At 45.1% G+C, this 27,972-nt stretch overlaps 1 protein-coding gene across 1 annotated transcript in view; it reads left to right on the top strand.

Moving 5' to 3' along the window:
• Nucleotides 1-27,972, top strand: part of LOC127447348 (5-hydroxytryptamine receptor 2A-like) — an 84,012-nt gene that overhangs the window by 36,107 nt on the left and 19,933 nt on the right. Inside the window, exon 2 of the mRNA XM_051709169.1 lies at nt 13,695-13,895. Within this exon, the coding sequence (XP_051565129.1) occupies nt 13,695-13,895 (201 nt within the window). The remainder of the gene's footprint in view (nt 1-13,694; nt 13,896-27,972) is intronic.

The raw sequence follows: 27,972 nt of genomic DNA, 5'->3' as shown, positions 1-27,972 counted from the left end.
CATTCTATTTTATAAACAGCTACTGTCATCATCCACCAGATTTAGCTAACAGCTTTTGATAAAGCTGGCTAGCTAGCTAACGCCGACATAGGCTATTGTATCAATGCATTCAATGTATCATGCAAAGAAAAGTGATTACTTCAAACTGCAGTCTCGCATAGTCAGACCTACATCCACACTTTGTTTTAGCCCTGTTCCAGTACTGGAGAGTCAAATATAATATACACTCTCAAAGTTTGTAGTAAAACAATCATAACTGTGTAATTTTAATTATGCTACCTCATCTGTGATCATGATGCCAGTGAATCACATTCAGTCTCGCTTCCCTATGGAGTCATGCTCGCTCGCGTCCCTATACAGTGTGTGCGCAATCACGAGCAACAGGCTGCAGTTCACTTAACGGCCACAGGTGTCATTAATAACAAGGATTTCTGAATCTTACATACTGTACCTTTAAAGGAATATTTCACCCAAAAATGAAAATTCTCTCATAATTGACTAATCTTTAAGCCATCCCAGATGTGTATGACTTTCCTTCTTTAGCAGAACCAAAGTGAAGATTTTTATAAGCACATTTCAGCTCTGTATGTCCATACAATGCAAGTGAATGGGAGCCATTAGGCTGCTGGCTGTTTGATGGTCCAAAAGGAATATTTAGGCAGCATAAAAGTAATCCACATGACTACAGTCATTCAATTAATGTCTTCTGAAGCTAATCGATAGGTTTGTGTCAAAAATAAATAGATAATTAAAACTTTATTAACTGTTACAAAATGCTTCCTGCTAGCAGTCGATGCATCACGGAGCTGTCACGTGACGTAAGTGTGATGGCGCGTTCATGCAAGAAGTCGGAAACACGTGCTTTGCTTACAACAGAGGAACGAACGTCACGCAAGAGTTAGGTCATTTCAAACAGCATCCCAGCACTGGCCGGAGGTAACGATTTAAAGTTAAAAACTTTTTAATTATCGACCTAACCTATTGATTTGCTTCAGATGACATTAATTGATCGACTGGAGTTGTGTGGATTACTTTTATGCTGCCTAAATATGACTTTTGGACTGTCAAACATTCAGCAGGCTGATGGCATCTGTTTACTTGCAAGAGCTGAAATGAGCTAATAAAAATTCCTTGCTAAGGCCCTGCCCATAGCTGACAGTTATTCTTGTTGCCTAGCAACGTTGTTTGCTGTTTACTGCCAGGGACAATATTTTCTGGATGACATTTAATGATTATACTTACAAAATATAACATTTTAATGAACATTTGTGTCCTTAATATTTTTATTGTGTGGTGACAATAAAACATATGATGTTTTATAAAAGCAATAAGGCTATCACTCATTCCGTTTTTTGTCTAGACTTTTATTTTGAAATTCTTGTTTAGTTCCTCGTTCCTTTTTAGTTTTGTAGTCCTTTTGTAGTTTCATTTTATGATTGGTTTTTCCCTGATTGGTTCCCCAGGTGTTCCTCATTCCCGTGTTTGCCCCTGTGTATTTCAGCCTTTGTTTTCCCTGTTTTCTTTGTCAGTCTTCACATGTATTGTCATGTTCTGTACCTGGTTCCCTGTGTTTTGTTTTCATTTTATTCTGAGTTACCTTGTTCATCTTTTGTTTACATTAAAAGCTGCATTTAGATCCTCCATCCTCGCCTGCCTCGTTACAAAGGCACTCGAGGTTGTGCCATATTGTGAATATAGTCACAACTGAAGGGCATTGTTAGGCATACCGTGATGTGAAGTGACTATATTGACAATATAGCATGGCCTCTCATGCCTTATTGCTTAAGTAGAGTATTATAGTGTGATTGTTTAAAAAACGCCTGGATGCGGAACTGAGTACCCATGAGTAAAGATGGCAGATTTTGACGTACTTCCGTCTATGCCATCCGAGCAACTGCTATTCAGATGAATGGAAATCCTAACAGAGCTTTCCCAAAATATAATAGACCTCTTTGGGCAAACCATTATTGAACAAATCCTAGGTGAATTCTGATGATGAGTGCTGTTTTTGAAGTTGAAGTGAGTGTGTTTGATTTTTGTTTTGGTGGTGACTGATAGTTCTTATCATATTTCTTTGCACATAAGCTCTGTGATTTCATTCATACACATCACACTGTATATGACCAATCTTCTCTTCACTTCCTCTCTCTGTCAGCACTTTCTCACTCATTTCATGAATCCCATTTCCCGCAGTTCCTCCTCAAATCTGTTTTTCTCTTTCCTGTTTCTTTTATTATTCTACCTAATTTCCTCTTCCCTTAAAAGACACATTTCTTTATAGTACAACATTTTTATTGCCACCATTGTCTTTGCTTTTGTGCTTGATTTTAATCTTTTGCCAGCAACATAAAACCTTTCTTAGGTTGCTTTCATAAGAAAGCACCTGCCAATAATTGCAAAAGGCTGTAAATGTGTTACTCTTTCAATATTTCCCCAGTTCTTAGTGTATGTGTGTATGTTTTGTACAAAATGACAGCAGTGTTAAGAGTGAACCGTCTGTTTCTGTGATGAGTCTGTGGAAAATGATAATTTTCTGCCTGACTGCCTACAGAGCAAGTGAATGCTTGTCCACTCACAAAACAGAGCAAATTATCCACCAATGGCTTTAGTTTGGATGGATGGATGTATAGCAGCATATATCATGTATTTTTTTTTCTTCAAATAATTTAATCGGTAATTAAAGTTCGGGCTCACCCCTTATACTTCCGCATATAATCTGTTTCTACTCTTCCTATGGGCTCTTTAGCTCCTCTTATGCCCCTTTTGCAACAGCACATGATTAATTTGAACGGGACAAAAATGTATATGATTATAAGCAGAATTATACACAGCAAATTCATTATGTATTTCAAACCTCCTCCTATGAGACCAAATATATGCCACTAAACCAAAATTGCAATGGTCCATCTAAATACCTTACCTCCCGTATATTACTAACTTTATGATAAAACTTCTTTGCCATTTCTTAAACATCCGTGCTTGCATCTAGTATATACTGTATGTGCAACTTCACACCTTCCCATGTTGTAGGCAGCATATCGAGCACCATTCTATTTTGCATAGCTATTTGTCTTCTGAAAGTTAAAACTTCCTGTATGATATACATTTTCTGAGCAGTCTACTTACTTTCTTGAATGCATCTTTCAGTGTCAACCCTTTATCTGCACATCATATATTCCCAAACTCAAAAGAAACCTTCATATATTTGTCCAGGTAATGGTCTTGCTTAAGATAGTTGAACCTAAATATTTTGTCATGATTTACTTACCCTCATGTTGATCCTGACTTGTATAACTTGTATATCTTTGAAATACCCCAGACAACATTGAAAGGTGGGGCCCATGTTGGTAAGACAAGGGCTTGAAGTATGGGCCCCAAATGGGTTTGTCCATGGGTTCCATGTTGGCCCTATCTTGGTTTGCCCATGTAGATCTCATGGAGCATCTGTGTGGGCTTAATGTGGGGCCCAGCTGGGCAACCTACATCAGACCCATATAGATCCCACTTTATGTGCCCATATGGGTTACATCTATGCTCATTATGGGTTCCCTATCTGTCACTCACTCGACGTTGTGTCAATGTAGTGACACTAGGGGTCACTCTTGGGAGCCCGAGACACCTCTGATCTTTGATAAAAGGCCAATGAAAATTGGCGAGTGGTATTTGCATGCCACTCCCCCAGACATACGGGTATAAAAGGAGCTGGTATGCAACCACTCATTCAGATTTTCTCTTCGGAGCCGAACGGTCATGCTCATTGAGCTGAATATTGCTGTTCATTCACCTCTGCTGGATCTGACAGCGCATTTCAGCGGCTTCTCCCTCCTCTGCACTGGTGCACTGCAGAGAATGCCCCTGGGCGCTTCGGCAGAAAAATAAGAGAGTATATTTTCTGAAAGAGCTTTTCCTGCTCTAAAAGAGTATATATTTCTCTAAAAGAGCGGCACACACGGAACGTCTTTTTAAAGACGCGTCTTTTTAAAGATGCCTTTCCGATTGTGTGTTATTCCTGGTTGCGGTCGTTATCTCTCAACTTCGGATGGTCATGATAGCTGTCTTTCATGTCTGGGCGCGACCCACATGGAGGCAGCGTTTGTGGATGGTTCGTGTTCTCACTGTGAGAACATGACAATGACAATGTTGCGGTCGCGGCTTGCTTTCGTAAAAAAGCAAGCCACCCCAGCGGCTCCCCGCCTCGGTCCTTCTACCTACGGGTATGAGGCCAGCGCGGCTGGCACTTGGGACGATTTGGGGACCCCAATGCGATCGTCTCCGCCGGGTATCCCCCCACGGACCTCCCATTCCCCAGCATGCTCGTCTGCCCAATCGGGCTTCCGGATGAGTTCGCCGGCTCGTCTCACAGCGAGTCTGGCTTCTTGTTCGGAGCCCGCAAAGATGATGAGCTCTCGAGCGCAGCATCGGAAAGCGGGCTTGTCTAGTCAGATGCAGAAGCCTCAGCTGGGCTTCCCCCTTCGGGGACGATTTCCCAGTCACAGGCCGATGCCGAAATGACGGACATGCTTTCCCGGGCGGCCACGAGCGATCGGGTTAGAGTGGAACCCTCCGCTCTCCCCTGAACCCTCGTGGCTTGATGATTGGTTCCTGGGCTCGCGGCATCGCTCAAAGCAGCCACGCCCCGCTCCAGTGCCATTCTTCCCGGAAGTGCACGAGGAGCTGACAAAGTCGTGGGAGGCACCTTTTACTGCCCGGCCCCAATTCCGCAGTTCCCCCGCTCTCACTACCCTAGATGCCAGGGTGGCCAGGGGCTATACGGCGATTCCCCCGGTGGATAAGGCGCTCGCGGCGCACCTATGCCCGCAGAGGCACGGGCTCTCGGGCGGATGATGGCCACACTAGTGGTCCAGGAGCGCCACCTTTGGCTCAACCTGGTCGAGATGGGCGAGGCCGAAAAGACACGGTTCCTTGCTGCCCCCATTTCCCAGGCGGGCCTATTCATTGACACCGTCGAGGACTTTGCCCAGCAGTTATCGGCGGTGAAGCAGCAGACGGAGGCAATCCGGCACATCCTGCCCTGGTGCGGCTCAAGATCCCGCACCCCCTGCAGTGACTGCACCGGCTCCGCCGCAGCCCACCCCTTCGGCCCGGCCCCGGCGTGGAGCCCACCGCAGGAAGCGGACGCCACCCGTCTCACAGCCGGCACCTAAGAACCCACGGAGGTCCTTAAAGCACCCCTGAGACGGGTGACCCAGGGACGAGGGAACCCACTCACGTGGAGCTGGTAGAAAGACAACTCCATCCCCCGGGCGGAAAATCTTTTGTAGCCTTTCTGTTTGATTTCGCCACATGCCCAAGTGGCTGCGGTACCCAACAGTTCAGCAAAAGAGCGGCTTCCTTCCTCCCTGGGTCACATACTCGGTGTGTATGGTCATCACCACGACTACCATCCATGGGTTCTTTCTTGCAGGATTGGCGCTCCAGCTGTGGCACACAGCCACCCCCGATGTGGCAGTCTCTATGGGTTATGAGGACAGGCCTCTTCCTCCCCCATCCCAGACTGTTCTGGGGGTGGTCACAAGGAGCCAGGTAAGTGCTTCGATGTCCCTAGACTCAGCACAGCCATGACGTGGTGTGGCACCTCGAGCTCCGCCCCGCCGCAAGGCCCCACCTACCCCTTGGTCCCCCTTGCACGGAACTTGAACGCATGGCTCGCGCTTTCCGATCCATCGCGATGGCTGATCCGGACTGTCCGACTCAGCTACATGATTCAGTTCACCAGGCGCCCGCCCATGTTCAGCAGTATTCGCTTCACCTTGGTCAAGAGCGAAAATGCTGCCACCTTGCGTGCGGAGAACGCTACCCTCCTACGGAAGGGCGCGATAGAACCTGTCCCTCCAGCCGAGATGAAGAAAGGGTTTTACAGCCCTTACTTCATCGTATCGAAAAAAGGCAGTGGGTTGCAGCCAATCTTGGACCTGCGAGTACTGAACTGGGCTTTACACAGACTCCCGTTCAAGATGCTGATACAAAAATGCATTCTGGCGAGCGTCCGGCATCAAGATTGGTTTGCGGTGGTAGACCTGAAGGATGCGTACTTCCACGTCTCGATCCTTCCTCGACACAGACCCTTCCTGCGGTTTGCATTCGAGGGTCAGGCATATCAGTACAAAGTCCTCCCTTTTGGCTTGTTCCTGTCTCCTTGCATCTTTACAAAGATCGCAGAGGCTGCCCTTGCCCCGTTAAGGGAGGTTGGCATTTGCATTCTCAACTATCTCGATGACTGGCTAATCCTAGCTCACTCTCGAGACATGTTGTGGGTGCACAGGGACCTGGTGCTATCACACCTCAGCCAACTAGGGCTTCGGGTCAACTGGGAAAAGAGCAAGCTCGAGTTGTTGGCAATTCTGCTCACCCTGCGGAGGTTCCGGCCATTGATCCAGGGCAAGCACGTGTTGGTTCGGACAGACAACATGGCAATGGTAGCATATGTCAAACATCAAGGCGGTCTGCGCTCTCGTTGTATGTCACAACTTGCCCGCCGTCTCCTCCTCTGGAGTCAGCAGCACTTCAAGTCGCTGCGAGTCACTCACATCCCGGGCAACCTCAACACTACAGCGCACACGCTGTCACGGCACGTTACCCTCAGAGGAGAGTGGAGACTCCACCCTCAGGTGGTCCAGCTGATTTGGAGTCGATTCGGATGGGCACAGGTGGACCTGTTTGCCTCCCAAGAATCCTCCCACTGCCCGCTCTTGTATGCCCTCACCGAGGCTCCCCTTGGCATAGACGCGCTGGCACACAGCTGGCCCCCTGGCCTACGCAAATATGCGTTTCCCCCAGTGAGCCTGCTTGCACAGACCTTATGCAAGGTCAGGGAGGACGAAGAGCAGGTTGTCCTGGTAGCACCCTACTGGCCCACCCAGACATGGTTCTCGGACCTCACACTCCTCGCGACAGCTTCCCTCTGGCAAATTCCCCTGAGGAAGGACCTTCTTTCTCAGGGACGGGGCATCCTCTGGCACCCGCGCCCAGACCTCTAGAATCTCCATGTCTGGCCCCTGGATGGGACAGTGAAGACCTAAGCGGTGGTAGACACAATCACTCAGGCTAGGGCCCCCTCTACGAGGCGCCTGTATGCCTTTAAGTGGTGTCTGTTTGCTAAGTGGTGTTCTTCCCGACGCGAAGACCCCCAGAGATGCGCAGTCAGATTAGTGCTTTCCTTCCTGCAGGAGAGGTTGGAAGGGAGGCTGTCCCCTTCCACCTTGAAGGTGTACATTGCCGCCATAGCAGCACACCACAACGCAGTCGACAGTAAGTCCTTAGGGAAGCACGACCTGATCATCAGGTTCCTAAGAGGCGCCAGGAGGCTGAGCCCTTCCAGACTACGCCTCATTCCCTCATGAGACCTCTCTGTAGATCTTCAGGGTCTACAGAGAGCCCCCTTTGAGCCCTTGCAGTCAGCAGAGCATAAGGCATTCTCCTTGAAGACTGCCCACCTGACTGCGCTCACTTCCATCAAGAGGGTAGGAGACCTGCAAGCGTTCTCTGTCAGCGAAACGTGCCTGGAGTTCGGTCCGGGCTACTATCACGTGATCCTGAGACCCTGACCGGGCTATGTGCCCAAGGTTCCCACGACCCCTTTTAGGGACCAGGTGGTGAACCTGCAAGCTCTGCCCCAGGAGGAGGCAGACCCAGCCCTGTCATCGCTGTGTCCGGTGCACGCTTTACGCATCTATTTGGATCGCACGCAGAGCTTTAGAACCTCTGAGCAGCTCTTTGTCTGCTTTGGTGCACAGCGGAAAGGAAGCGCTGTCTCCAAACAGAGGATCGCCCACTGGCTCATTGACGCAATAACTGTGGCATATGTTGCTCAGGACATGCCGCCCCCGGTAGGGCTACGAGCCCATTCTACCAGGGGTGTAGCGGCTTCCTGGGCCCTGGCAAGGGGTGCCTCTCTAACAGACATTTGCAGAGCAGTGGGCTGGGCAACACCCAACACCTTTGCAAGGTTCTACAACCTCCGGGTGGAACCGGTTTCGTCCCAGGTAGTGGCACGCAACACAAGCGGATAAGCCTGGGATAGCCGGCCGGGTGTATCGCTTGCACATAGTGCCTTCCACCTCCTTTTGAGCTGAAGACGTGCGCCATGAATTCCCAGTAGTGTTTACAAGTTTGTTCCCTGGTTGACTTCTTCCGAGCCCTGTGGCAGTCGAGTTTTCGGAGAGATTCGCTGCCGGCCCAGTACACGCACTAACTAAGAGTCCTGTTCTGGGGTAGGTGCTCCGCATGTTGCGGTTCCCTGTAAGGCTAACCCCATGCGATATATATCTTCCGCTAATTCGTTTCCCTGTTGGCAAACTGCGTCTTCCTTGGGCAGAGCCCCTCTGCCCCAGTCTCCATATTTGTAGTAACTCCTCCCCCATTGGGCAGGATCTACCTTGAAGACTCTCCACATGGTTGGAAAGACCATGTGACATATCCTTCCATTTAAATATCCCCCCCTCTCTTTGGGCGAGGTGTGGTCTCCGCTGTGTCTTCCCCTTGGGAGGGACACCCCCCGACTAGACCTGGTGGCCCAGTCGGATAATCCCCCTTCTTTTTTAGGGAGTGGAAAAAGAGAAGGGAAAAAGAGGCCATGACTGGGTTAGGCCTGTCTCTATCTTTTGGGTAGTTGACTTGTCCCCAAAGGGCCATTCGACACTCATAACTGTGTTGGGGGAGGTTACATGTCGACCTGGTGTGCTGGCTATGAGGCACACAGTAGTCTGCCCACCACACACCGCCAGTTCATGTAACACAGTTCAGCCAGTTGTGGCGTTTCGTATAGGGACCCCTAGTGTCACTACATCGACACAACGTCGAGTGAGTGACAGATAGGGAATGTCATGGTTACTTGTGTAACCTCCGTTCCCTGATGGAGGGAACGAGATGTCGTGTCCCTCCTGCCACAACGCTGAACTACCCGCTGAAATGGCCGGACCTTATATAGGCTCCTCAGCATAAAACCTGAATGAGTGGTTGCATACCAGCTCCTTTTTTTACTCGTATGTCTGGGGGAGTGGCATGCAAATACCACTCACCAATTTTCATTGGCCTTTTATCAAAGACCAGAGGTGTCTCGGGCTCCCAAGAGTGACCCCTAGTGTCACTGCATCAACACAACGTCTCGTTCCCTCCATCAGGGAACGGAGGTTAGACAAGTAACCATGATGTTCATCATTGGGTACTGGATTGGCCCCTCATAGAGTTTCCCTGCATTGGTTGAATGTGAATACTGATAATAGTTTAAAGATGCATATCCCACTTGGGAAGAATATTAGTTCTGCTTACAATCGATTCTGCTTTACCTGTGATGATTGTAGTTTGCAGAGAAGTAAGGTATCATTATGTCACAGAAGTTTATCACAACATACTGTTTAAATAACATTTTCAGCATTTATGTCTTGTACATTTCATAACACAAATCATGTATCGGTAACACTTTACAATATGGTTCCATTTGTTAGCAACATTAGATCATGAACTAACAATGAACAATACTTTTACAGAATTTATAATTCTTAATTTCATACCAAAACATTTTTTTTAAATAAAAAGTTGTATGTTAACATTAGTTAATGCACTATGAGCAACCATGAACAATGAACAATTCTATTTTTATTATTATAGCATTACATATAACATAGGTTTAATAAATGCAGTAAAAAAAAACAAAAAAAAAAAAACAAATATGGTTTACCTTCTATATGGTTCATTCATGATACCTACTGCATTAACTAATGTTAACAAATGGAACTTTATTGTAAAGTGTTACCTATGTATCAGAGGTGCATTGTGGACTATTTACAATCAATTTACAATCAACATGAAAATTCAAGAAATGGAAAAGATCAAGAAGTTTTTGCACTGAACATTGGACTAAATGCATCATATAACAATCTTGTCTGACATGGTATTTTTCATCACTCCACCTGTAAAAACAAATATATGTCTTAGAATATAGTGGTCTGCAATGTTAAGCAGCATCTTTGACTACACAATGTCAATATTTATATAATGGAAAAAAAAAAAAAAACTATAGAATGTACCCCCAAAAAACTAAGGCAGCAATTTGTAATCACTTGCTTTAAGTAAATTTGATTGTTTTGTAGTCAGGTTTACCCCATTATATTGAGAAAATACTGTATTTTAGCATGCATTATAGGTTAAGTATATCAGGTAAAGTCTACCTAATATTAATTAGATTGTAAGTGCAATTTACCTTTGTAAAATAGGTAGTTTATGTTTAAAAAATTAGGTAATATGAACTCTGAATTGGTCGTGAACAGGGCTGAAACAGGGTCAGCCTCCTGGGCATGCGGCGACATAAGATTCTCCTCCTGGCCCTCCACTGGGGGATGGAGTGGTCTATCGATCAGCTCCAGAGAAGCAGGTCTCCTCGCCCCTGGGTCGCCCGTCTCGGGGGCGCTTCGAAGCCTTCTTCGGGTTCTTAGCGGCTGGCCGCGAGACAGGTGGTGTCTGCTTCCTGCAGAGGGCTTCATGCCGGAGCTGACCACGGGGGCGGGCTGCGGCAGAGCCGGTGATGTTGCTGCAGGAGGACACCCTTGGCGACGAGCAGACAGGGTGCGGGGTCTTAAGTCGCGCCAGGGCAGGATATGTTGTAAGGCCTACGTCTGCTTCTTCACCGCCGAGAACTGCTGGGCAAAGTCCTCGACGGTGACGCCAAACAGGCCAACCTGGAAAATGGGGGCATCAAGGAACCGTGCCTTGTCCGCCTCTCCCATCTCGACCAAGTTGAGCCAAAGGTGGCGCTCCTGGACCACCAGGGTGGACATCGCCTGCCCGAGAGACCGCACCATGACCTTCGTCGCCCGGAGAACGAGGTCGGTCGCCGAGCGCAGTTCCTGCATCAATCCCGGGTCAGAACTACCCTTGTGCAGTTCTTTTAGCGCCTTGGCTTGGTGTATTTGCAGGAGAGCCATGGCATGCAGGGCGGAGGCGGCTTGTCCAGCAGCACCGCAGGCCACAGTCGTCAGGGACGACGTAAACCTACAGGCCCTGGATGGGAGCTTCGGGCGCCTGCACAAGCTGGCGGTGCTCTGCGGACACAAGTGCACTGCGAGCGCCTTATCCACCTGGGGGATCACCGAATACCCCCTGGCCGCTCCACCATTGAGGGTAGTGAGAGCGGGGGAGCTGAAAGACCAGGACCGGGCAGTAAAAGGTGCCTCCCACGATCTTGTCAGCTCCTCATGCACTTCCGGAAGAAAGGGACCGGGGCCTAGGAACCAATCGTCGAGCCGCGAGGGTTCAGGGGAGAGTGGAGGGTTCCACTCTAGCCCAACGCTCGCGGCCGCCTGGGAAAGCATGTCCGTCATTTCCGTGTCGGCCTGAGACTGGGCGACCATTCCCAAAGGAGAAAGCCCAGCCGAAGCCTCTGCGTCAGACTGGACGAGCCCACTCTCTGATGCTGCACTCGATAGCTCATCGTCATCCCAAGCTCCAAACAAGAGATTGAACTCGCCCTGAGAGGAGCCGGCGGACTCATCCGAGAGCCCGACCGGGAAAAGCGAGCGTGCTGGGGAATGGGAGGTCCGTGTGGGGATACCCAGCAGAGGTGGTCCCATTGATGTCCCCAAATCACCCCCAGTGCTAACCAACGCGGCCTCAAACCTGTTGGTAGAAGGACCGGTGCGGGGAGTCGCTGGGGTGGCTTGCTTTTATACGAAAGCAAGCCGCGATTGCAATGTTGCTATGGTCATTTCTTGCAATGAGGACATGACTCATCCACGAACGATGTCTCTGCGTGGGCAGTGCCCAGACACGTAAGACAGCGATCGTGGCCATCAGAAGTGGAGAGATAACGACCGCGACCAGGAATAACACACAAACGGAAAGGCATCTTTAAAAAGATGTTTCGTGTGTGCCGTTCTTTTTGTGAATGAAAATATACTCTTTTAGAATATACTCTCTTATTTTTGCTCTGCCGAAGCGCCCAGGGGCGTTCTCTGCAGTCCATGGGTGCAGAGGGGGAGAAGCCGCTGAAATGCACCTTAAGTCCAGCAATTTTGAGGTGCATCTTTGGAGGGAATTGAATTCAGTGCACTGAATACAACCACTCGGCTCTTTTTATACCCGTATATCTGGGGGAGTGGCATGCAAATTCCACTCGCCAATTCCCATTGGCCTTTTTTTTCAAAAAAGCAGAGGTGTTTGGGGCTCCCAAGAGTAACCCCTAGTGTCACTACATCGACACAACGTTGAGTGAGTGACAAATAGGGAACAAATTATTCTGATTTGAGAATGCTTCTTTTTTATTGAACTTTAACCACAAAGACCTCTTTAGTGCATTTGACATCAGAAAGTAAGCCTTGTTGCAACTCTGAAAACTGAACATCAAACAAACCTCTATACCAATTCCAAATGAAATGTAAAATAAATCACTCATCTAATCAGAATAAATTACTGGATATTATGTTGTTTCTGTTCTCTTTGTTTTAACATAATGCATTGGCAACACAACGAACAGACATTCCAATAAAGGTTCAAATGTGTCACAATTGAAGTCCCAGACATGGCTAGTGCATTTTCTATAGGGTGACCAGATTTTGAAAGTCTTAAACTGGGACACCTGTGGGGTTCACGATACATGCATATATACTGTATATACATAAATACATGCATTGTATTAAAATATGTAGCTAAATTCAATATAACATCTTTTAGTATGCAAAATGTTATTTTATTTTATTATATTTTGTTTTATACAATTCTAACCACATTTTAGATATTTGTAAAATGTACAAATTCCATATAGCGTATTCTATCCATATGATGTCATATTGCATGTGTAATAATGATATGACTTGTCAGTGCTTGAAATTTCTTGTCAGCTACACATTTTTACACAAAATTTGCAACACTGGAACTTAAAAGTTATAATACAATTCCACATTTAAGAGCTTGTACTATTTAAAAAAAAAAAATACAGTTGTATGAATATGACCTGCAATCTCTTATTTAACACTGTGGACATGTGAAAGTGAACATTTACAGTGACATCAGAACATTTCAATTCCATTTTCACATGTTGTGCAAAGAAATAGATCAGCTTCTTTCAGCTTGTTGAACATGCATTTTCATTTGGGCATTTCTAATTTGCATTGGATGATGACAGAGAGCGGCTGAGAGCGCCAAGCACTTGAGTCATTGTCATGGTATTCAGATTGCTGCAAAACTAGGATGAAAGTATTGTCAAATCATCATGCAATGCAATAAAATATCTTCCCTTCCCTGCAATCGATACCAGACACGATACCAAGAAGAACGTTGAGGATATTTAATAAAATAAATAAATAAATAAAATAAAAAAACAGCGAGCCTAACAGCTGAAACATTATTAAATTTTTTTAGAGAAATGACAGGACACCGGGACACACCTCGTAAATTCTGGTCACCCTAGTTTTCTAACTGCTTTGTAATGAGGGCAATAGGCCATCTGCTGGTGCTATCGCTGCCTAGTACCATCTTCATGTTAAGGTGATAGCGGGTTTAAAAACTATATATTTTTTACGATTATTTTTTGTTTAATTTCGTTTTTTCAGAGCCACGAAAATGTAGTTTAGTTTCAGTTTTTCCAATTATGTTGATTTTTGCGTACTTTACGAAAATGTTTTTTTTACATTTAGTTTTCGTTACGATAATAACCTTGGTGTGTGTGTGTTTCTCCTCTTCAGGTTACTTGTGGCCCCTGCCTACTGCACTGTGTCCCATGTGGATCTACCTGGATGTTCTCTTTTCTACTGCCTCCATCATGCACCTGTGTGCTATCTCTCTTGACCGATATGTGGCAATCCGCAACCCCATCCGTCACAATCGCTCAAACTCCCGTTCCCGTGCATGGGCCAAGATCACTGCAGTCTGGACCATCTCTGCAGGTAAACCTGAAGCCATCAACATGTGGCCATGACACTCAGTGTTGGAGAAGCTACATGTACTTTGAAACTGTAGCTTGCCAAGCTACTAACTTAAAGTAGCTCAACTTTAAGCTAAAATTAGCTACTTTGAAAAAGTAGTTAGACACACACACACACACACACACACACACAAACACACACACATAAAATAGTAATGTAGCTAACTATAATGAAGCTATACGTTAGAGGAAGTCGAAAAAACTATAAAAAAGTTGTATTTTCAAATGTGAACTGGTGAATATTTTTTTTTTTTTGATTGTTTATTTACAATAACAGTCCAAACAAACCAATTTACTACAATGAATCAGATTTTACAACGCTACAGAAGTGTTACACCACTTTTCGCTGGAAAACCTTTCATGGCAAATTTGCTGCATACTTGCCGCAAATTCACCATTGATTATTTTCACATGCAAATGAGCTTTGCAGCAAACTTGCAGCAAATTGTCCATTGTTGCCAAAGGTATGCTGCAGGTTCCCCACTACAGAGTGAAGAGCTGCAAACTTCAGGCAAACCTTTGCTGAGAATCACAAGCTCATTTGCATGTGAAAATAATGAGTGGCAAATTTTCGGCAAGTTTTCGGCTAGTTTGCCAAAACTCTAGATTTTTGTAAGGGAAAAGTAGCTTGTTAGCAGAAAACGACACTATTTTGAAAACAGAACTATTGTCATGCTACTGAAAAATGTAGTTAGTATTTAGTAGCATACTTTTAGTTAGTTACTCCACAAAACTGACTGTGCTGTAGTGCAAGGGGTCCGTGACCCACATGGGGTCCATAAATTATTGTTTGATCCACCATTGGCACATAATAATCACTGACATGTAAGTGCTAGTGAGAGAGAGGAGTATTTATTTAATGCTGTTAAAAGTCCCTCGACATGTTGAGTCCCCTTGCACCTGCATGCCTAATCTTCCTCTAGCAATAATCCTTCCATATATTAGGGCATCCTGTTTTATTGAGTTATATACTGAATGGAAAGCCAAACATTATTAAAGTATGATGAAACTGTGCTAATCAACAGAAGTGTGCAGCCGGAACAAACCATTCACGTGACCAATGCTCATCACGAGCCGCTGATAGCACAACACAGATCACTTTGAGCAGTGCTGCAGTAGAGGGTTGTGCAAGAAAACGTGTCTGTCTGCTTTGCGTTGGTCTCGTTATGTGGTTGAGTGGATTACATCCAACAGTTTCTTGTGTTGTTCAGTTGCTTTTTGCTTTCAGAACAAAATGGCCTACTTTGTGTCAATAAAAAGGTACCGCTGAGATGGGGGAGTTTTACCCTAACCCTAACCCTAACCATTCTGGTGAGTGTTTACATCCCACCACAATCATGTGGGAACGCAGCGCTGCAACAGCTGGATGATCATACCACAGACATGGAGCAACAACACCCGGACTCTCTTATTATTATTCTTGGGGATTTTAACAAAGCTAACCTCACACGTGAACTGTCCAAATACAAACAACACATTGCATGCCCCACCAGAGACAGAAATATACTGGACCACTGCTTCACCTCTATAAAGGATGCATATCGCTCTGTCCCTTGTGCAGCTTTAGGACTCTCTGATCACTGTCTGGTTGATCTTCTCCCGACCTACAAGCAGAAACTAAAATCAGCTAAACCTATAGTAAGGACTGTAAAGAGGTGGACCAATGAATCAGAGCTGGAACTATAAGCCTACATTGAATGCACTGATTTGAGTGTTTTTGAAGCTGCAGCCACAGACCTGGATGAGCTCACAGATACTGTGACACCATATATCAGTTTCTGTGAGGATATGTTCATTCCTACAAGGACTTTTTTATCATTCAATAACCATATACCATGGTTTTCAGCAAAACTCAGACAGCTTCATCATGCCAAAGAGGATGCTTACAGAAGTTTGGATAAAATCTTGTACAAGCAGGCCAGAAACACACTGACTAAGGAGATTAGAGTGGCTAAAAGAAGCTACACTGAAAAGCTGACAAAAACAGTTTTGTCGATGTAGTGACACTAGGGGTTCGATCTTGAGACCTCCAATCACCTTTGCTTAAAATAGAAAAGGCCAATGAAATTTGCGAGTGGAATTTGCATGCCACTCTCCGCCCCGGGTATAAAAGGAGATGGCGTGCATCACTCATTCAGATTTTTTCTTCAGAGCCGAATGGTTGTGTGTTCATCCTCTCACCTCCTGCTATGCTGCTGGATTTTTTACGGCACATATCAGCGGACACCCTTGCACGGTTGAGTGTGTTGCTTCCCCTGGGCACTTCGGCAGCCTGAGTCTGCGGGTGCTAAAAGAGTATATTCGAAAGAGTATATTTTCTTTAAAAGAGCTTGCGCAAACGCTTGCCGGATACCCATGAAATCTGCCTCGAGTGTCTGGGGCGCCAGCACGCCGAGGTGGCTTTCATGGAAGGGTTGTGTTCTCATTGCGAAAACATGCCCTTGAGAACGTTGTGGTCGTGTCTCACTTCCTTCTTCATGAAGCAAGGAGCCACCGCGGCTGCTCCCCAACCCGGTCCATCCTGGGCTGACGCTCAGGGCGATCTGGATGTGGAATTGGGAGCGTTTCCGTCAGCTCAGCCCCCTCGTGACGAGGATGAGCTTTCGGTCGCGGCATCGGAGGGTGGGCTTCTGCTATCGGAAGGGGACCAATCTTCTGAGCTCCCACCAATGGGCTGTAGAGCACAGGATGAGGTGGACGCTGAGATGGCAGCCATGCTTGCCCGGGCGGCTGCGAACATCAGGCTGAAGTGGAACCCTCCACCCTGCCCTGAGCGTTCACAGTTTGATGATTGGTTTCTGGGCTCAGAGCGCGACTCAAGGCCACGCCCCATTATCTTTCTTCCCAGAAGTGCATGAGGAGCTAACAAAGTCATGGAAGGCACCTTTTACTGCCCGCACACGCTTCTCAGGCTCGTCTACTCTGACTACCCTCGATGGCGGAGTGGCTAAGGGATATACCGGGCTTCCCCAGGTGGAGCATGCAGTAGTGGTGCATTTATGCCCGCAGGGCGCAGCCACCTGATGTGACCGACCAAGGCTCCCTTCCAAGGCCTGTAAGTTCTCTTCCTCTTTAATGACGAAGGATTGCCGCTTCCGCCCTGCACACCATGGCCATCCTGCAGGTCCACCAGCCCAAGGCATTGAAAGATCTGCACGAGGGTAGGACCGACCCAGGGCTGATGCAGGGACTGCGCACTGTGACCGAGGAGAAAGACCCAGCCTTGTCATTGCTGTGTCCAGTTCGCGCCCTGCGCATCTATCTGGACCACACGCAGACCTTTAGATGCTCGGAGCAGCTCTTTGTCTGTTTTGGAGGACAGCAAAAGGGGAAAGCTGTCTCCAAGCAGAGAATAGCCCATTGGATTGTGGATGCCATTTTCCTCGCATACCAATCTCACAACTTGCTGTGCCCCTTGGGAGTCCGGGCACACTCCACTAGAGGTGTTGCATCCTCCTGGGCACTAGCAGACATTGGCTACACCCAATACCATTGCGAGGTTTTATAACCTACGCATCGACCCGTTTTCGACCCGAGTGTTACGCGGTAATAGCAGGTAGACCGCATGCATTGTGCCTTTCCCTTTTTTTCAAAAGGTGATAATGTGCACTTTTTTGTCCACAACAGTTCCCCGTACCGGTGAACTCCGGACGCCTCTTTAATTCCTCAGCACTGTTCGGTGACGAACTCGGCGGAGGAGTACAGACCCAGTACTCGTGGTATTCCCTATTTCAGGTGAGCCTGTGTGCTCAGGCTCAGTGCTCCATGCGTGGCGATTCCCCTTTGGTAATCCCATATGATGAGTTTCCACTGTTCGGTTTCCTGTGTTTCCCCTTGTCAGAGCTTTATCTGTCTCAGCCACTGTGCTGCGTACCCTCTCTGTAGATAGGGTCCTCCTGTGGTATCATTTCACATGTGCACTTCCCCATTAGTAAGTCCATGTGAGGTATGCTGCACATGTTAATCTCCCTCCGGTAGGATGTGGTCTCCGTAGCGCTCTCCTTCCTGGAGAAGGAAGAGCACTTCCCAGCGCTATTCTAGAAAGTGCTCAGCGGGAGATTGCTTAACAGCGGTAGCCTACTTGGGTAAGTGCCTCCTCCCCCCCTTAATGGGACTAGGGAGACGCCTTACCTAACTCGCTGGAAGGTCACGACTTGGTTGAGCACTCGCTGCGAGGCACGCAGCAGCTTGCCCATGTCCACTCTTTCATACCTCGTGACACGGTTCAGTGATACAGTGTTTCCTATAGGAACCCCTAGTGTCACTACATCGACACAATGTCAAGTGAGTGACAGAACGTCTCGTTCCCTCCATCAGGGAACAGAGGTTACATCAGTAACCAAGACGTTTTCAGCCAACAATCCTGAATCTGTGTGGAGAGGCCTGAAGGATATCACCAAGTACAAGACCCCACCCCCTCACTCTGTAGAGAATCAACAAATGGTTGATGACCTGAATGTGTTTTACTGCAGGTTTGAAAAACCCAGACTCACACACCTCCCCCACTCTGATCTTCACTTCACACACCCACTGACACCTCCTGCAACTCCCCCTCTCCCCCCTCCTGCTACTTAACCTGCACTTAGAGGAGGATGTGTGCCGGCTCTCACGTCTGTGGTCATGAAGTTGTTTGAGACACTGGTTTTGGCCTACCAGAATGACATTACTGGACCCCTGCTAGATACCCTTCAGTTTGCTTACCGAGCAAACAGGTCTGTGGATGATGCTCTCAACATGGGACTGCATTATAACCTGCAACACCTCGACAGACCTGGGACTTATGCACGGATCCTATTTGTGGACTTCAGTTCAGCCTTCAATAACATCATGTCTGATCTTCTCTCAACCAAACTGACCCAGCTCTCCGTGTCCACCCCAATCTATTGATGGATCATCAGCTTTCAGATAGGCAGCAGCTTGTGAGACTGGGGAAACTCACATCCAGGACCTTCACTGTTCTCTCTCCACTGCTCTTCTCCCACTGCACTGCAAAGGACCCCTCTGTCAAGCTCCTGAAGTTTGCAGATGACACCATGGTCATCGGCCTCATTCGCGATGGTGATGAGTCTGCATACAGACGGGAGGTTGAACAGCAGGCTGTCTAATGCCAGTCTCAACAACCTTGAGCTGAACACTCTCAAAACAGTGGAGATGATAGTGGACTTCAGGAGAAATACCCCTGCACTCACCATCCTGAACAGCACTGTGGCAGCAGTGGAGTCTTTCAGGTTCCTGGGCTTTACCATCTCTCAGGACCTAAAGTGGGACACCCACATAGACTCCACTGTGAAGAAGGCTCAGCAGAGGTTGTACTTCTTTCGCCAGCTGAGGAAGTTCATCCTGCCACAGGAGCTGCTGACACAGTTCTACTTGGCTGTCATTGAGTCTGTCCTGTGTACATCTATAACTGTCTGGTTTGGTTCAGCCACCAAATCAGACAGAAGGAAACAATAATGAATAGTCAGGACTGCTGAGAGGATTATTGGTGCCCCCCTGTCCACCCTCCAAGTCTTGTATGTCTCCAGAGTGAGGATATGTGCAGGTAGAATCATTCTGGACCCCACACACCCTGCCCACTCCCTCTTTGAACTGTTGCACTGAGTACCATGACATCCAGGCACAAGAACAGTTTTTACCCTCAGGACATTTTCCACATAAACAATTAAACTGCCTTCAGGACTCCCCCATAGTGCAATAATGTAAATAAATATCTCATGTACATATGTAAATTCACTCATATTTCAATAACTGTACATAAACCTACCTTGCACATATATTACCACTTGCACATGTACATACGCCATTCTGTTATATATCCTATTATTTGTATGTCTATTTATACTCTTACCTTGTTTTATATTCTGCGTCTTACTGTAATGTTCTGTGTGCACTTGTTTCTCCTATCAACAAACAAAAAAATCATTGTGTACATGAGAACACTTGGCAATAAAGCTCATTCTGATTCTGATTATCAACCTAGCATAGTCTACATGGTCCTTAACGTTCCACATACACAAGATGGCGACTCTCAAATCAACAATCAATTAAATGCGCACATATTACAGTTTCCTTATTACAAAGTTTTACTCCAAAGTAATTTTAAAACATATGTATAAAATCGACCACTAACACATGAGATGAAGACTATAGTCATATCAGTGGCCTTATAAAAGCTGTTTTATTCTACTTTTTTGGAGGGGGTATGGCACAGTGATTAACAAGGAAAATAAAAAATGGAACTTCATATCAAAAAGGTTGCAGACTCCTGCTATAAATCACTTAAGGATAATTTTATGGCTTTGCAATGTAAACATCATAAAGTATGTACTGTACATACATTAATATGATACCATACTTAAGTAATTATAGGCATAAAACCCAACACTCAATTTTGTACACTGTGTAACAGAGGGTTTCTGCTCTATCTCTCAACCCACCAAGGGGTCCTTGGCCTGAAAAAGGTTGATGAACCCTGCTGTGGTGTGATGTGAAGATGTGAATTATTCTAAAACAGTCTTGACCTAATTTCACTTATAAACTTGATGGCATTTTGTCTGTCGAGTCAGGACTCTACTGCATATTTATTACTGACTCTGATTTCATAATAATTTATAAGTGAACGCCCTGAAGATGTTTCTTATTGGTTCTGTATTGGTTTGAGATGGCCATGCCTGTCTCGAAGAAACACTATTAAAACCAAGACATATAGTAAGCAAAATAAGTCTTTAAGCATTTACTGTATGTATATGTGCTGGTTAAATTTGAATTGCTTTTGGGACTAACGAATCAATGGCTAATAAACTCCTTTGCTTTTTGTTATTCACCAAAGGAAAGGTGCCAGACCAAATACTGTACACAAGTAGCAAAAGAGAAAGAGAGCTTACTGGGCACAAGTTGGTAAATATAACTGAGAAGTAAAATTGCAGCAGTATTTCATATTTAGTCATATTATAGATTGGAGCTGGGAGAGGCAACAATAAGAATTGTGGTAGTGACTGGAGCTTCATCAGTATCCAGCTGATTATGTCAACAGAGCACCACAAGGAAGAAATCTTGAGTGGACTCAAGATGGTGCCGAGTATGGCTGCTGCGGCAACAGCACTGCCCACAATCGCAAAGCACTGCTAAGGGTGGTGCGAACTGCCAGACACATCATCGGAGGTGAGCTTCCCTCCCTCCAGGAAATATATACAAGGCGGTGTATGAAAAAAGCTCGGAGGATCATCAGAGACTCCAGCCACCTGAGCCATGGGCTGTTCTCACTGCTACCATCAGGTAGGCAGTATCGCAGCATCAGGACCCGCACCAGCCGACTCCATGACAGCTTCTTCCCCCAAGCAATCAGACTTCTGAACTCTTGATCTCCCACGATCAAAATACATCAGCACTGCACTTTATTACCCTTACTCTTATATCTCACACCGGACTGTCATAAATTATATTATTATTATATTATATTCTCTCTTAACAACTGACTATCAACCAACAGCCTGAATGTCAATACAGTACAATACTGTACATTCTATATATACTACTAAATATACTTTTTTATATATTTTTATTTTTTATTTTTATTGAATAATGTGTATCTATATAGTGCGTATTGTATACTGTACAGTGTATGTTATTATTTGTATATTGTTGAGTGTAATTATGTGTATGTCAGATGTTTAAATTGTGCTGTGTTAATTTGATGTTATTGTAAATTGGTACTGTCTCATCACTGTCACGACTGCTATGTTGATCGGAACTGCACCCAAGAATTTCACACACCATTGCACTTGTGTATATGGCTGTGTGACAATAAAGTGATTTGATTTTGATTTGATTTGATTTGCGTTGCAAGCTCCGACACAACATTGTAGTGTTTTGTTTGTTTTGTTTACAATTCTTATGTTTTTTGTATTGGATGTTGTCTGCCTTATTGTCTACAACAGGCAAACACTTTTGGACATCGGTTCAGCAATTACACACCGTAAACCAGACTTCAAATTCCTCAATGCTGACCCGCTGTTTACAAACACACCAGCGGAGCCCTTTGTCTGGGCTGCCCGGCCACGGAAACACAGGAGGAAAAGGGGAAATAGAGCCGGCGTTCTCATCAGAGTAAGACGTCGTGCAAATCGACCCCCGCTACCCAGTATTCTACTGGCAAATGTTCAGTCTCTGGACAACAAGCTCTGTGAGCTGAAAGCGCGGATCTCTTTCCAACGAGAGACAAGGGACTGCTGCATTATCTGCCTAACAGAAACTTGGATGTCTGCTTAGATTCCAGATTCAGCCATTGAACCCGCAGGGTTCTCCGTGCGCCGAGCGGACAGAGCGAAAGACCTCTCAGGTAAAAGCAGAGGTGGTGGTGTATGTTTTATGATCAACAAATCCTGGTGTGATCAGAGGAACGTACATTCTATAAAAGTCTTTCTGCTCTCCTGATCTGGAATTTCTCATGCTTCTGTGTCGACCATTCTGGCTACCGAGGGAATTCACAGCGGTCATTATCACTGCTGTGTACATCCCACCACAAGCCGACACAGACCGGGCACTCAAGGAACTGTACGGGATTATAAGCAAGCAGAAAACCGTGCACCCTGAGGCCGCATTCATTGTGAACGGGGACTTTAATAAAGCCAGTTTCAAATCAGTCCCACCAAAATACCACCAACATATTAGTTTTAACACACGAGGGGACCAGGTTTTGGACCATTGCTACTCTCCCTCCGGGATGGCTACAAATCCCTCCTCCGCCCACCATTTGGCAAATCGGACCACTCTTCCATTCTGCTTCTGCCCGCTTACAAGCAGAAACTGAAACAGGAAGCACCCACCCTCAGAATGATCCAGTGCTGGTCGGACCAATCAGACTCTACGCTACAAGACTGTTTTGATCACGTGGATTGGGAGATGTTCCGGTCGACCTCTGATGACGACATCGAGCTTTATGCTGATAGCGTAACGTGTTTCATCAGAAAGTGTGTAGAGGACGTTATTCCGACCAGAACAATACGGATCTATCCGAACCAGAAACCTTGGATTAATAGCGATGTTCGCGCAGCACTTGATGCACGGACCTCCGCTTTTAATTCCGGGAACGCGGAGGAGCATAAACAAGCCAGTTATCAGATCAGCAAAACGTCAGTACAGGAACAAGACTGAAGGACAGTTTAACACCACCAACTCTAGAAGCATGTGGCAGGGAATTAACATCATCACGGACTTTAAAGGGAATAAAAACTCTGCTGTGAACACCGCTGCCTCTCTCCCGGATGAGCTAAATACTTTTTATGCTCGTTTTGAGGGAAATAACACCGCCCTCGTGGAGAGAGCTCTCGTGGCCAAAGATACAGAGGTTAGTTCACTCTCCGTCTCTGTAGCGGATGTAACCCGATCCTTTCGACGGGTGAATATCCGCAAAGCCATGGGTCCAGGCGGCATTCCGGGCCGCATCATCAGAGCGTGCACGAACCAACTGGCTGGTGTTTTTATGGACATTTTCAAACTTTCCCTCTCTTTGTATGTAGTCCCCACATGCTTTAAAATGTCCACCATTGTGCCTGTTCCAAAGCAATCCAAATAACTTCCTTAAATGACTGGCGTCCTGTTGCTCTGACCCCCATCATCAGCAAATGCTTTGAGAGACTAATCAGAGATTACATCTGCTCTGTGCTGCCTCCCTCACTAGACCCATTGCAGTTTGCTTACCGCAACAACCGCTCCACTGATGATGGCATTGCATCTACAATACACACTGCTCTCTCCCACCTGGAAAAAAAGAACACTTATGTGAGAATGCTGTTTGTAGACTACAGCTCAGCATTCAACACCATAGTGCCCTCCAAGCTTGATGAGAAACTCCGGGCTCTGGGCTTAAACAGCTCGCTGTGCAGCTGGATCCTGGACTTCCTGTCAAGCAGACACCAGGTGGTTAGAATAGGCAGCAACATCTCCTCATCACTGACCCTCAACACTGGAGCCCCACAGGGCTGTGTTCTCAGCCCACTCCTGTATTCCCTGTACACACATGACTGTGTGGCAACACATAGCTCCAATGCCATCATTAAGTTTGCTGATGATACGACGGTGGTAGGTCTGATCACTGACAATGATGAAACAGCCTACAGAGAGGAAGTGCACACTCTGACACACTGGTGTCAGGAGCACAACCTCTCCCTCAATGTCAGAAAGACAAAGGAGCTTGTGGTGGACTTCAGGAGAAGAGATAGAGAACACAGTCCCATCACCATCAATGGAGCACCAGTGGAGAGAGTCAGCAACTTCAAGTTCCTGGGTGTCCACATCACTGAGGAACTAACATGGTCCATCCACACTGAAGCCATTGTGAAGAAGGCTCATCAGTGCCTCTTCTTCCTGAGATGGCTGAGGAAGTTTGGAATGAACCGCCACATCCTCACACAGTTCTACACCTGCACTGTAGAGAGCATCCTGTCTGGCTGCATCTCCGCCAGGTACGGCAATAGCACTGCCCACAACCGCAAAGCACTGCAAAGGGTGGTGCAAACTTCCAGACACATCATCGGAGGTGAGCTTCCCTCCCTCCAGGACATATATACCAGGCGGTGTGTGAAAAAAGCTCGGAGGATCATCAGAAACTCCAGCCACCCGAGCCATGGGCTGTTCTCACTGCTACCATCAGTCAGGCGGTATCGCAGCATCAGGACCAGCACCAGCCTACTTCATGACAGCTTCTTCCCCCAAACAATCAGACTTTTGAACTCTTGATCTCCCACGATCAAAATACATCAGCACTGCACAAAAAATGGCTTCAGGAATCAAATTAATAATCAGTTGAAAAGGCGCAAGCCTAATGATTGCTGTCATTGAAATAGAAAATAGCATAAAATTAGCTATCTCTGTTTAAAGGGAAATTAATGAAATTAGTTTAATTGTACCCTGCATAAAAGTATCTGTGATAATCAAAACAGATATGGTCAAGTAATGCTGAAAATTACTAAAACTGCCATTTGTGGAGCATTCACATACCTCTTGATTTTATAAACCTCCAAAACCTTAGTCTCCTTTAAACTTAGACAACTAATGTCTAAGGGTGAAAGAATCAGGGTGAAAATATAAGTCAAAACAAAACATTGGAGCAATATACTGTATATACAGTACTGTTCAAAAGTTTAGGGTCACTTACTCATTCTTTATTTATTTTTTATTTTTATTTTTTTAACATTTTAGAATAATAGTAAGTCATCACAACTATGGAATAACAGAAATGGAAATATGCAAATTATGTTGTGACTAAAAAAATCCAAAATAAATCAAAACTATGTTATATTTTAGCATCTTCAAAGTGGCCACACTTTGCCTAGATTTTGCAGAAATGTACTCTTGGCATTTTCTCAACCAACTTCTTGTGGTATCACCCTGGGATGCTTTTGAAACAGTATTGAAGGAGTTCCCATCTATGCTGGGCACTTATTGGCTGCTTTTCTTTATTATTTGGTACAAGTCATCAATTTCAATTTTAGATTTATAATTAAATAAATTAATATGGTGGCACAATTATATTTTTGTCTACAAAACTAATTTCAAACATTTAAGCATACGCCTTCAGATCAAAAGATTTTTAAGATCATGGGAAACATTTCGGTCAAGTGTTTCAAAAATTTTGACCGGTAGTGTATATATATTTACTCTATTGGGTAAGTTACTCTAAAAAAGTAATTAATAACTAACTACTAATTACATCTTCTACAGTGTAATTAGATTAATGTACTAATTACTCTTTCTGACAAGTAATTGCATAACCTATTACTAATTACTTTCTAAAACCCTTATCAGCCTCGACCAGATGAAAAATACAAGGATAGACATTAAATTGTTCTTTTAATTCTTTCAAATAAATCATATAAAATCAAATAAATTATTCATGAACTGGCCAAAGAATTTAAGGGGCATATATATAAATACATAAAACATTTTAACATTAGACATTGAATTTCTATTTTAAATTCACTATTGTTTTATATAAAATTGTTCTATAGTCTATACAGTATTTAACACAATACATCATAAGTAACTGTAATCAAATTACTGAAAAATTAAGAGTAATCCCTTACATTTTTCAATGAAAAAGTAATTTACAGTAATTCATTACTTAGTAATGCATTACACCATATATATATATATATATATATATATATATATATATATATATATATATATATATATATATACACCTGTTCTCCTCTAATTCACTCCCTTCTTAAGCCTTTCTTGTTCTCAGTATCTTTGCTAGATTGTTGTTTGGTGTGAAGTAACTAACATCACTCTCTCTGCCTAGTTGATTCTGTCTCGTGTATCTGTTGTTTGCCCGCGTGTCGGGTGTGTGTTGCCTTCCAGTTCGCTGCATGTCAGCTGCGTTTCCATGGAGGATACCTCGTCTTTGCCCACGTGTTGGTAGCTAGATCGCCCAACCCTGCTTGCCATCTTTCTGCACGTCATTAAGCTTCAACGGAGGATTCCATGAATCTATTCTCTGTCATCTCTCCCTGCTGCTGAAGCCGGTGCCGGGATCCTCAACATCCACAGTGACTGCTCACATTTATTGTAAATAAATCCTTTGAACTGTTCCTCTGCATTTGGGTCTGTTTGTCTCACTATCACTGTTACACATGAAGCACATTTTTTTCAGTGTATATAGGAACCTCAACAGATTGCGCCCCTACAGTTTTGGACATAACTACCATTAAAAAAAACCTGAAAGTCATTTCAAGTATATTTAGCATACTGTGTAGAATAACTGAGATCTGAGTGTCAATAAATCCACTGAAGATGCAGCCCTTAGAGGACAAGTGCTGTCCCTAAATTTAATGAAATCACTACCCCCCATTACATGGTAATGTTGCTTTTATAACTTTCAACTCTGTTATATGTGTCTGTATACACATCTCCAGGAAAAGTTGAGAAATTATGCAAGGGGAGAAAGGTTGAGAGTGAGTAGAAGAACTAACCCCCTTTTAAACTCACTTATTAAAGTCCTTTGTGAAATGTTTTTGAAAAGAAAGTCTCCTCATCTTCCTCTCAAATTTTGACACTCAGCTACACCCAATTGTTTACACTCTGTGATTTCTATCATAGTCAGCCAAGGCCTCCAGTTAACCATAAATGTATAGCCAATGCCAGGGAGGCATCCTGAGGTGCGGGGTCCATCATATTACCCCCCAACCTTCACCCCCTCCCTACTAGCACTGGTTTCCCCCCAACAAACCCTAGAGATCAGACATGATTTGCAGAGATTTACTGTTGCTATGGAGATGTCTTATCACCATGGCAGTTTCACTGAAAGTTTGTCCTTGAGCGATACCAGCTTTCCATTTGCAAAATAGTGGCGGAAATGAGACGTATATCATATACAGCACAGACACTTCCTCTGAACTAAATGCTAATAGTCGTAAATAGTTCAGAATTAAATTGAATAAATACTTGTTAAAGGAACAGTTCATCCAAAACATCTGTCATATTTACTCACCCTCATGTTGTTCCAAACCCATATATCTTCCTTTCTTTTACGGAACACAAAAGGAGATGTTTTAATGAATATACGTTTCAGTACAATGGCAGTTGATGCAGTCTCATTTTAATGCTTAAAGAAGGACCCAAAAGTATCATAAAATTAGTCTATGATGCGGCTTGCATCATATTACAAGTCTTCTGAAGACAGATGATAGGCCTTGGTGAGACATAACACGGAATTTAAGCCTTTCTTCAGTGAAAATCTTGACATCTGTTGCTACTTTTACTTGAGTTGATTACAATGAAGTATTCAACTCAGGCACATTTATGTTTCACCATAATTACAAAGTACAAAAAAATTAAATAACATCCTTGAATGTTCTCCAAGTTATAAGTGCTAAATATGCTTCCATCTGCGCAACACGACGGAAGCCAGCAGGGCGTTGCCGCTTGCTCCAGAAATAGCGTGAATCTCTTATGTGAGTCCTCCAGGCTTCACTTGATAACATGGCACAGAGCACAAAACTGATGCGATTATTTGAATTCTGCAGGGATTACTG

This window comes from Myxocyprinus asiaticus, chromosome 10 (genome assembly GCF_019703515.2).
Source record: "Myxocyprinus asiaticus isolate MX2 ecotype Aquarium Trade chromosome 10, UBuf_Myxa_2, whole genome shotgun sequence".
Classification (NCBI taxonomy): Eukaryota; Metazoa; Chordata; class Actinopteri; order Cypriniformes; family Catostomidae; genus Myxocyprinus; species Myxocyprinus asiaticus.
This window is presented reverse-complemented; position numbering and strand designations above follow the sequence as displayed.